Source organism: Malaclemys terrapin, chromosome 14, assembly GCF_027887155.1.
Source record: "Malaclemys terrapin pileata isolate rMalTer1 chromosome 14, rMalTer1.hap1, whole genome shotgun sequence".
Lineage (NCBI taxonomy): Eukaryota > Metazoa > Chordata > Testudines > Emydidae > Malaclemys > Malaclemys terrapin.
Window position 1 is genome coordinate 43,527,547 of NC_071518.1, and position 11,452 is coordinate 43,538,998.

Consider the following 11,452-nt stretch of genomic DNA (forward strand, 5'->3'; position numbering starts at 1 on the left):
CTCTCTTCGCCATGGGAGCTAGCCTGGAAAGCAAACCAGCTGCCCTGCTTCTAAAAATACATCCACTTCACGAAAAAAGTGCCCACAACTCCTGCCAATACAGTAATCAATCGCGGTATCACGGGAGCATGGGGTGGCATGTTTGCCTTGCAGCGGATGTTCCCATGGCCCCCAGTCCTCTCACTGGCCCTACTCTGACCCATACTGGCACTGGGGATAAAAGACCTGCAGCCTCGTCTCGTCCACCCTGTCTGCACGCCTCAGCCTCGTTGCTAGCATGGCTGCTCTGTGGCTGCTCTCCTGCCTGGCGCTCCTCGGCACGGCTCATGGTAAGCCAGGCGGGCCCTTCTCTGCTTGGGCTGCATAATCCATTAAGCGACAGCCTCATCCGGGCTCCGGAGGCCCTGTGTGGGGACATAGCAGCGCAGACTGTGCTGGTCAGGCTGGAAACTAGAGAGAGACGCCTGGGGCTGGCTGTGTCCAGGAATCCCCTTTAGCTTCATCAGCAGTGTGGCATAGGGGACAGGGAACTCTATTGGGACCTAGGAGATCTGTGTTCTATTCCTGACTGTGCTGCTGGGTGACCTTGGGCATTGCACTGCCCTGCTCTGTGCCTCAGTTTCCCCTCTGTAAAATGGGGCTAATGATCCTGATCTCCCTGTAAAGGGCTTTGATCTTGCTTGATTAAAAGCCCTTGAGTCCTGAATCTGCTGCTATTGCACTTGCCAGCAGCCAAAATGCTGCACCAGTTGCCAGACCAGGGTTGTTTAATCCAGGCCAGTTTGGCTAGTTACTTTGTGCCTCCTTCAGTGCCCCTCTGTGTGCTTAAGAGAGACAATAGTCTTCAGTGTCGTCTCTAAAATGTTGTGGGGGTGTTGCTGTGGGCTGTTAAGCAGCTGCTACGTTCCACACCAGAGCTGGCTGCATTTCAGCAGCAGGCCAAGCAATGGGTAATGTCTGCTGTAACAGCGGCAGTGAGTGCTGTAGATAAGGTTGCCGCTCTCACCACCTGCCTGCAGTCTGGTGCAGTAACTCTCTGGAGCTCACTCTGGGCAGCTGGAATAGTCTAGGTTTGGCCTCTGCCTAGTGGTGAATTGTGGGAAAGTGGCTCAGCTGCTTTCAGGCGTGAAGAGTGGGGTATAAATACAAGGTTCTTTCTGTGTGACCAGCACGAATGGCTGGGAGCTGGCAGGTGAAACGTGGCAGTGAAATATTCCCCACTGGCTGTGTCTGCACTCGCATCGTGCTTAATACCTGGGCGAGGGTTAAAATGCCACCATCCAGGCTCCTCCAGCGCTGCTATTGCTGACGCAGCAGTGGTGGGAGTGGACCAGCGGGAATGATTCTAGCGTGGCTGAGAGCACTCGGGCTGGGAATGGGCTTGGCGTGGAGCCAATCATGATTGTGTGTGAGTCACAGGCGACCGGGTCCCGCTCCCCTTTCATCAGCGGTGTGGCCCCGATGCCCAAATACTGCGCTCAAGTGTGTGAATGCAGCTGGGAGGCAGCCATGTGCACAGGGGAGCCTGTGCTGCACATGAGGCTGGTGGACACCGGCCGGCACTGAGCGTGTGCCAGAGATTACTTTCCCCGCTGAACTATTCAAAAGTGCTAAGGCAGGAGTGCCTGGGCCTGCTGAGTTGAGCAGGGCCTCCCGGGCCCAGCTACCTGCTGCTCGGCTGTGGCGTGGGGGCTGCTGGGCTTTGTCACGGGAGCTGTGCTCTTAGTTGCTCTGCAGCTGGGCCAGTCAAGCTCCTTCGGATGCCAGGAGAGGGACTGCTCTGGCTGACCCCCAGGCACTTGGCACAGGGTGCTCTGGGGCTGGTGACCTTCACAACATCCCCTGGAAAAGAGTTCCACAACTTGACTGTGTGCTGTGTGAAGAAATACTTCCTTTTGTTTGGTTTAAATCTGCTGCCTATTAATTTCACTTGGTGACCCCGGTTGGTATGTTAAATGAAGGGGTAAATAACATTTCCTTATTCACTTTCTCCACACCAGTCATGATTGTATAGACCTCTAGCATATCCCCCCCACCGCCCACCCCAGTCATCTGTTTTCCAAGCCTTATCCGGAATGTTCCATACCTCTAATCATTTTTGTTGCTCTTCTCTGTATCTCTTCCAACTCTACTATAGCTTTTTTGAGATGGGGCAACCACACCTGCACGCAGTATTCAAGGTGTGGGCGTACCATGGATTTATATAGAGGCAATATGATCTTTTCTGTGTTATCTGTCCTTTCTTAATGACTCCCAACATTCTGTTCGCTTTTTTGACCTCTGCTGCACATTGAGTGGATGATTTCAGAGAACTATCCACAATGACTCCAAGATCTCGTTCATGAGTGGACCAGCTAAGCTAGACCCCAGCATTGTGTATGTATATACACTAAATGCACGGCTGCCACGGGGGTTGGTGATGCTGCAGGGTGCCAGGCAGGCTGCCCCAGACAGTGTCTCTGGGTTTTCATTCTGAATGGGAAGGTTCCACAATCTCAGACTCCTCCGCGTAACCCCTTCTGGGCCAGGCTCTGGCAATTGTTCCGCCAGGCACTGCCCGTGCTCTCACCAGGCTGCAGGAGGGAGATGGGCTGGAGTGTCTCTGGGTAGCTGGCGCTGTGGCCCCAGGGTGCCAGTGGGGAGCGGGCGGAGACCCAGGCTGACTCCCTTTCCCTGCCAGGCTGTGGTGTGCAGGAAATCCAACCCATCATCAGCGGCTACGCCCGCATTGTGAATGGTGAGGAGGCGGTTCCCGGATCCTGGCCCTGGCAGGTCTCCCTGCAGGTAAGAAGGATGGGGATGTCTCTCTGTTGGTGCCAGGTGCCCTGTCTACTCCCTTCATGCCCCGCCCCGCCCCAGTGGTGACCCGAACTCTTTCCTTGCTTGGCTCCGCCCCCATGGCTCTGTCCCATCTCCAAGCCCTGCCCCCACCAGGGCCGGCTCCATGCACCAGCAGAGGAAGCACGTGCCTGGGGTGGCACATGCTAAGGGGCGGCATTCCATCCATTCTTGTTGCGGCACAGTCCGAGTGGCTTTTTTTTTCTCGTTGGGGCGGCAAAAATGGTAGCGCTGGCCCTGGCCCCCCTTTCAGCTCCCAGAGGCCGTACTCCTGCAGCGCAGACGCTGGGGATGAAGTCGTGGGAAGGGCGGCTCTTGGACACTACCCCCACCCCATGGTGTATGACAAGCACAGGCCCGTGTGGCTCCTGCTCATAGAAGCAGAAGTGCCAGATTCAGTCCCTGCTGCCAGTGACCCTCGGGGGAGGCTGCAGAGAGCTTGTGGCTGAGGCCAAGGGAAGGTGCCCTCCTAGCTGCCGAGGGCCATGCCTTAGCTGGGCACTGCAGTTGTTTTCAGTGTGGTTCGACCTTGCTGGCAATATCCGGAGGGCATGGGCCCTGGGGCGGGGGGCCGTTCTAGGGCCTTACAGTCTCCCCATGGTTGGCAATTGCAGCAGTCGCAGACGAACAGCTGGCACTTCTGTGGCGGCTCCCTGGTCAGCGAGCGTTGGGTGGTGACAGCTGCGCACTGCGGAGTGACGTGAGTGGGGACCGCCCTGGGGATGGGCTGGGGGGGAGGGGAGGGGAGGAGGGGAGATAAGACACATGGCTTAGCAGCCTGTCTGATGCCGCTTGAAGGGGGTGATGGGCCCTGTGGGGCAGCTGAGTGCTGCTAGCCCAGGGTCAGACTCCAGCCCCAGCCATGGAGATGTCACTTCCCCTTGCCCTTCGAGATCACACCTAGCGCCCGGACGATTGTTCCAGCCCCCAACCCCGTAATGCTGGGCTGCCCCCAGCATGGCAGGCTGCATGGGCTAACCCATCAAACAGACCAAGGGGAAAACTGTGCCTGATCCAGCCAGGTCGCTGCCCGCATGGAAGGCCCCAGCTACGTGCAGGGGAAGGCTCCCTCTGCACGGGTGAACAGCCCCGGGTGCACCTGGGCACTAGCCCCAGTCAGGCAGGAACGCCCGCTGCATGGCCAAATGCACTAGCTACAACTCACGGGCCCAATGGCACGTCAGTGAGTGCTGACAGGATCAGCAGGGATGGGGCTAGCTTGGCACCACTGGCTGCTAGCTCCCCATCCCACAGTGCCCCACACATCGCCCTTCGCTGGGGGTGATCCCAGCTCTCCCTGGACACTAACTGCCCTCTCTTCTGGCCCCAGAAAATCCAACGTGGTGGTGCTCGGGGAACACGACCGCAGCTCCTCCCAAGAGAAAGTGCAGAAACTGGCCATCCAGCAGGTGAGTGAGTGCTTGCTCGGTGCCGACCCACTGCAGGTGGGGGAGCCTGGCACAGACGCTGAGCCTCTGGGTACAACCACCGGTGGGTGCCATGAGCCCCCAGGGTTGCTGTCTGCTCGCTGCCTCTGTGTAGCCCCGCTCTACAGAGTGAGCTCTCCGGGGGGTGAGATGGGGAACAGCTGTGAACTCCTGTGTGAGTGTATGTGCTCCAGGCCTGGGGGCATTGTGCCAGCACCACAGCCAGTGAGGGAGCTCAGCTGGGGCAGCTGCCCCTGCAGGGGTGCAGTGGGGGTTCCCCTCCAGAGCCACCCAATTGTGCCAGCCACTGCAGCATCAGGCTATGGCCCTGTCTCCCCTGCCCTCTGCTGGGCACAGCCTGGCCCCCCGAGGGATCTGACTGCTGCCCTGCTCCAGCCATGCGGGGCGTGCCCCATGCGTGGAGAGTCACTGCCTCCGCACACAGCCTGTGCCCCATGGGACCCGGTGCCCTCCTGAGAGACTGCAGCTCCCAGCAGCCCTCTCTGGGTGCAGCGGGTACTGGGAGCAGTGGGAGGTTGCCTGCCACATGCTGCCTGCTAGCTCTAAGGAGCAGACTTAGCGGCTGCCCCAGGCCTGGTGAGGCCGGCTGGTCTCAGTGCCCGCTGAATGTACCCTGGCCAGGCACCATGGCAACGGGGTCCATGTGAGTACCCTCGCCGTGGGGGAGGGGTAGCTGCAGGAACCTGTCCTCATAGGCCTGTCTCTCTGCTGCAGGTTTTCACCCACCCGCAGTATAACTCCAACACCATCAATAATGACATTGCGCTCATCAAGCTGGCCACGGCCGCGGAGCTGGGCAGCACTGTGGCCCCGGTGTGTCTGGCAGCCGCCGGGGAGCAGTACCGGAGTGGCCAGCTCTGCGTCACCACCGGCTGGGGCAAGACCCGCTACAACGGTACGTCCTCCTGGTGCCTTGGGTAGTGGAGCCCGCATGGCCTTAGGGCCAACTTCAACGGCCAGTTTGGCTGGGTCACTCACACGCATTGCGGGGTAGGACCCAGGGCTAGGAATCGCGAGATCAAGGGCAGTTAGTTACGCACCTTATGCCTCAGTTTCCCCACCTGTAGGCGGGGGACAGTAATGCTGAGAGGCTGTGCACTCTGGTGATTGCAAAGCACATTCAGCGTGGGTAGTGAGGGATGCCCGGGGGTGGAGGGGTACATGAGTTTTCCCACATGGCAATACTGAGCTGTCAGCCCCCTGGGGTTCACACCCTCATTGGCATCGGGGCATGTTGGTGGCCCCCCCATGCGCAGAGCACTCCCTGAGGGGAGGTGTGAGAAACCATTGGGCTCTGTTCCTGTCACCAGCCTGGCCTGGACCGAGCCCCTTCTACGCAGGTGGTAAGGGCCAGGGCTGTGGCCTTTCTATAGTGATGTGTCTGGTCTAAACCCAATGTGCCTGGTGCCCACCTAGAGCCACCCATGGGCACGGGGGATCCACAGGTCGGACTTTGAGGCAGCTGTGCATTGAGGCATTGGCAGAACAGGGCTGGAGCTGGCCCTGGAGGTGTGGGCAGGGGGGGATCTAACTCCTAGCACGCAAAGCACTGACTGGCCAGCTGGCAGGCCAGCCTGTGAGCCCACCGCTGCCAGGCTGCTGTGGGATGCTGCTTGAGAAGGCCTGGCCAGCTCCCCATGTGTGGGCAGGGGAACGCGAGCCAGGGCAAGTGGGGGATTGTTGGTGAAAGAGCCTTTTCCTCCGCCTGGGGCCAGAGCCCTCTGGCATCTCCAGTCCCTGGAGAGCCCGGCCTGTGGCTCTGCAATGAGTTGGACCTGGGAACGCAGTGCCTGCTCTTGGGCTGCCTGTCTGCCTGCCCCAGCTTTCAGCAGGGTGCATGGGACGCCCAGCCCCACTGGGGAGCCAGGGGCTGTGCCTCGGTAGCAGGACGGGCTGGTCGCGGGGGGCTCCTGTGCAGCTCACCCGTTCCATATGTAAGCGGGGGAATGGTCCCGCTATTGTGGGGAACTTTCCTGGCTTCTGCACTACCCCGGTGAAGAGGGCTAGCGAAAGGATCCGAGTCCTCGCTCCCACTTCCTTCACCCAGAGGCCTCCCTGCCCTTGAGGGCTCCCCTTCCACTCTCCTGTCTGGCAGAGTCCTCATAAACCCCGAGAAGGCTGGGCCCAGGATTCCTGGGGGGCTCGACTCCCAACCCTGCGGTGGTCACCCAGGACAGGGGCTAGGGTGTCCCCACTCCGGGGTACTCTCTCTGCACTGGGCACCTCCCTGACCCACTGATCATTTCATACAATTTAAAGCAAATACAAGTTGTTTAATTAACAATTAATTTTAAAAAAGAATAAGGAAAAATGGGAAAAGTTAAAGGAAAACACATCACCCTGCTCTGTGGCAGGGAACATTACAACCAGTGTCTCTGGAACGTCAGGGCAGTTCAGTCTGTTCCTTGTAGGTCCCAGGCTCCTTCTCAGGCCCTGGCTGTGCTGCAGGGACGCTGTGGATTGGACACTTGCTCTGGCGGTGGCCACACGCTCTCAGGCTCTAGGTGGCAGGACCCTGTCGCCCCTGCCCAGTCGGGGTTATGATCCCCCTGCAAGTCTGGCCTGCAGGGCCTCTTGGCTGAGGCATCTCCCTGTGCTGGGCCCTCTGCCCAGGGTCCCCCTCCTCTCCCCAGCTGCTCACCGCACTCGGACTGCACACGGCTCCGGACTGCCCCAGCCCCAGCTCCGGACTGCTCCAGCCCCGGCTCCAGCTCCACTCGGCCTCAGCACGGCTGCTGCTGCTGCTCTGCCTTCAGCTCCCTGGGCTGCTTCTCTGGCCTCTCCGGCTCTGGTTGCTGCAGCTCTGCCCCCAGCACAGCTCTGCTCTGCAGGCTGCTTCTGTGACTCTGCTCCCAGCTCTGACCTGCTCCCTGGCTGCTTGTCTGGCCCCTCTGCCTCTGGTTGCTACAGCTCTGCTCCCAGGGCAGGGCTGCTCTCTCTGGCTGTGCTCTGGCTTTGGGGCTGCAGCTCTGCCCCCAGCTCAGCTTGGGCCCCTGCTCTCTCCTTAGCTCGGCCCCACTCTGTCTGACTCAGGCCATTCCAGTTCACACGGAGGGCGGGACCCACCCTGGCCTCCTGACTCTCTGATTAGCTGCCCGCCCTGTCAATCAGGCTGATCTGGAGCATTGGCCTCTCCCCATTGCCCCTGGGGACTGTCAGTCTCAGGCTCCTGATTTGCCATCGACCCTCCTCCTTTCAGTGCTGGGAGCAGCCAACCAACCCCCCCCACAGACTGTTAGTAAGGGGGCAACAGTCCCCTTACACATAGGGTGTGTTTGGCAGCGCACCCAGCTCCCACGTGCGGCACATGTGAGCCACACAGGCCATGCGCCATGTCATGTGGAATGCAGGTGGCGGCTCCGTGGGGTGCGGCCCTGACCCTGCCCTCTCTCTGCTCCCTTTCCAGCCTTAAGCACCCCAAGCAAACTGCAGCAGACGGCGCTGCCCCTGCTGACTAATGAGGAGTGTAAAAACTACTGGGACGGCAACATCCTGGACTCAATGATCTGCGCTGGAGCAGCCGGCTCCTCCTCCTGCATGGTATGGCCCCAGGGCTGGGGCTGCCCCGCTGGCCAACCTCCTTCCACCTCCAGCGCAGGCTCACGCCCTCTGCTGGCCGCTCTGCGCCTCTACCAGCCCTGCGGCCTTGCCACACATGGCTACCTTGCTTGAACCCTGCTGTGGTCTTCTGCTCCCCAGTCTGGGTGTGTGTGGGGGAAGGGCACAGTGATCCCACGCAGGGCGTGAAACCCTCATGCCTGTTGCATGGGCCCATAGAGGCATTGTCCAGAGCACTGACTGGCTCAGTCATTGCTGCTTGGCTAGGACGGTGCCTGTGGCCCAGGGTGGGAAGCAGGGGAGCGTGAGCTCTTGGCTGGCCGTGGTTCCTCATCTTGGGGTCACCAGGCCGGGGAGAATGTGCCAATCCAGGGACAGGGTCCTTGTCCTTCTGGCAGCAAAGGCAGGCATTCTGCCCTGGGCAGGGGAGGGTGCTCCTGGTCTGATCTCTCCAGCGCAGCTCCTCCCCAGCGTGGCACAGGAGGGCGAGACCCAGGCTAGCAGGGGCCCCACTTTGGGATGATCCCTGGCAGGGTGTCTGGGCAAGGGGCTGGCACTGGAGGGCCTGGTGCCCAGCTCTCTGAGCCTGCATCTCCATCTGCTTCACAGGGTGACTCCGGCGGCCCCCTTGTCTGCCAGGAGAACAGAGTCTGGTATCTGGTGGGCATCGTGTCCTGGGGTAGCAGCCGCTGCGCCACTACCTCGCCAGGCGTCTACGCCCGCGTGAGCCTGCTCCGCCCATGGATCGACAGCATCATGGCCAACAACTGAGCCTGTCGGGGGGGCTGCTAATGGCTAGGCCCCAGCTCCGCGGCTGCAGCTCTGCATCCTTCTCTCGCCGCAGGTGACCTAGTTCTACCTGGCTCAGACGCAGCCCCGCAGCCTTCCAATAAAACCCTTCTGCAGCATTGGGCCTCTGAGTTCCTGCCATCTTCGGGGCACTAGCACGCTGTGTCCAAGGGACCGGGCACAGCCTGGGCACCACATGCCTGCTGCAGCTGACCCAGCAGGGGGTGCTCACACCCACCACGCCTAGGCAGGGCCCACACCTGGTGAAGCCGCCTTTAAGTTCCCTACCCCTCAACTGAGCTTTGTGCCCGTGGCCAGCCAGGCTGTGGCCGCTGGCGTGGAGCTGGGGAAGCTGATCCATGAGGGAAGCCCCCTCTCTACCCCGGCATGGGGGAAGAAGCTTCCAGGAGCATCGCATGAGCCCCAGCCTGGCTAGGAGGGCCACCCCCTTACCCCCCCAGGGAGAGCTCAGCGGGGCACAGGGTTAGCAGGGGCCATCTAGGTCTTGGATGGACTAGAGACATGAACCAGGCTTCGCCCCCATTGCTTAGTGCATCCCCACCAGCCAAACTGCTGTTTGAGCCCTCTCCCAGGTTTGCCTCCCTCACACGGAGCTATCCGCAGCTCCCGCCATGCACCGTATGCTGGGAGATTCTCCCCCCCTCCATGTGTGTGGGGTAACTGAGGGTCAGGGTGTGCCCATGCTGGCTTCAAGGTCTGCACAGCTCAGCCTGACCCGCTAGCTAGCTCTGGCGTGGGCGGTAGCTCACTGCATAGCGCAGGACCCAGGTCAGTGGTTCGGGGCATTGGCCGTGTCTCCAGCGTGGAGCTCATGGCTCCCATGTGCCCTCTCGTGATCACGGCAGCCCAATCCTGCCTTTTCAGGCCTGGGCCCACATTGCCAGTGCCATGCTTGCTGGCTGGGCCGCGTTTGGGCAACTCCACTGCCGGAGCTAAACACCAGCTGGTCAGTTTGGGGGTAGCAGACGCCTCAGCTGCGTACCTAGCAGGGCCAGTAGCAGGTGAGTCACACCTGGCTGTGGAGGCTGTTCAATGCCCCCAGTCATTACACCTAATGATGCCCCAGAGAAGCCATCGCCGAATAAAGCTGGCCCCATGGCTACAGTCGCAGCCTCATGATGTACTTACCTGGTGCAGCCACTGGTGGGAGACAAAGCCATGCTGCACGCGGGTGCAACGGTGCATCTCCAAGAGCCGTGATGGCTCCAGACACAGCCCTGTGCAGGGGCTGAACTCAGAGCTGGTGCTAGCAGGTGGCCTAGACGGGATTGGGTCTGCATGCCAGAGTGCAGGCCCCACAGCTTGTGGGCATCTTGCTCAGGATTGTGGCACTCAGCCACTTGGAGAGATTCCCCTAGCTCTCAGGGCACTAGTGTAGTGGAAGCTGTATGGTTTGCCCAGCTCTGCAAGCAGCCCGGAGCCCTCTGTAGAAAACCGTGCTCTGTCATAGAATCATAGAATATCAGAGTTGGAAGGGACCTCAAGAGGTCATCTAGTCCAACCCCCTGCTCAAAGCAGGACCAATTCCCAGCTAAATCATCCCAGCCAGGGCTCTGTCCTCCTTGTCTGGACCGGCACTTAGCGTTCCTGTCTGCTGTTACCCAGCCAAAACGCTCCACGCGCAAGGTGGCTGCAATCAGGGCCAGCTCCAGTATTTCTGCCGCCCCAAGCAAAAAAAAAAAAGCCGTGATCAGCGGTGGCAGTTTAGTGGCAGGTCCTTCGCTCCCAGAGGGAGTGAGGAACCTGCCACCCCCGAATTGCCACAGGTGCCACCCCAAGCACCTGCTTGTTAAGCTGGTGCCTGGAGCCGGCCCCGGCTGCAATTCAGTGCTGGATGAACGATCCATGTCTAGCGGCCGGTGCTCTGGGAGGAACAGCCCTCTAGAAATGCAAGTCCTTGGCTGGCTGCTTGTTTCCTCCCTTCCCCAGTGCTGCACCATGTATAACCAATCCAGCTTCTGGTCACCCCTGGAGTCACCGTCTCTACCCCCTCCACAGCCCCTTCTCCACCTCTGGTCTGCTGAGCCCATCCACTCGTCCCAGTGACACAACCCCATAATGCACTCCCAGACCCATTATCCCCCTCCCTGCCCAGGGCCATAAACAAGAGCGGTTCCCCAGCAGCCTGCACCGCTGGCCCCCAGCTTCCCCTTCCCTGCTGGTTCCCAGCACTACTGGTTTTGGATGGAAAAACGGCTGTTTTGGCAGCATGTGACAGGGCCCCCTTTCAGCTCCTGGTAGGGCTTCCTTGGAAGGAAAGGACCTTCCTGCTGCCGTTCCAACTCCGGTGCCGCGCTGGGTGGCCGGCTGGGCGAATGTTTCCAGGAAATTCAGCGTTTTGACAATCGGCCCCAAAAAATAAACAACAAAAATAAAAGTTTGTTTCCTTTTCATATAATTTTTGGGGGGACGTTGCAAACAGCCCTGCCCCTGCGAGACCCTGGTGGGCCAACACAGATGATCGACTCTGCTGCCTCCTTGGCATTTGCACTGTACACAAACTGAGGGGGGCTGGCCAAGCTACTGAGGAAAGGAGTGGGGCTGTCTAGCCCCAAAGATTGTTAGCAGGAGGGCTTTGTATGGGGTTAGTGGCCGGAGACCCAGTCAGGATCAAGGCCCCATTGTGCAACATGACAGTGGTAGCCCTACAATACCCCTATTGTTCAATTGTCAGTGGCACTTTAGTAATGAGGCCCAGATCTTCCACAGTGCTTACCGGCACCGAAGCTCTCAGCACCGTACATCCTCCCCATTTTACAGCTAGGGACACAGAGGCAGAGACTGGGGAAGTGACTTGC

The 11,452-nt window shown here is 59.9% G+C and overlaps 1 protein-coding gene across 1 annotated transcript; it reads left to right on the top strand.

Moving 5' to 3' along the window:
- The first annotated feature begins 220 nt into the window (after positions 1 to 220).
- Positions 221 to 8,752, top strand: LOC128848639 (chymotrypsinogen A-like). The gene is made up of 7 exons (XM_054048678.1): positions 221 to 329; positions 2,681 to 2,784; positions 3,453 to 3,538; positions 4,169 to 4,247; positions 5,001 to 5,181; positions 7,693 to 7,826; positions 8,454 to 8,752. The coding sequence occupies exons 1-7, from the start codon at positions 278 to 280 to the stop codon at positions 8,613 to 8,615; spliced, it is 798 nt and encodes a 265-aa protein (XP_053904653.1). The 5' UTR covers positions 221 to 277; the 3' UTR covers positions 8,616 to 8,752.
- Positions 8,753 to 11,452: the final 2,700 nt, after the last annotated feature.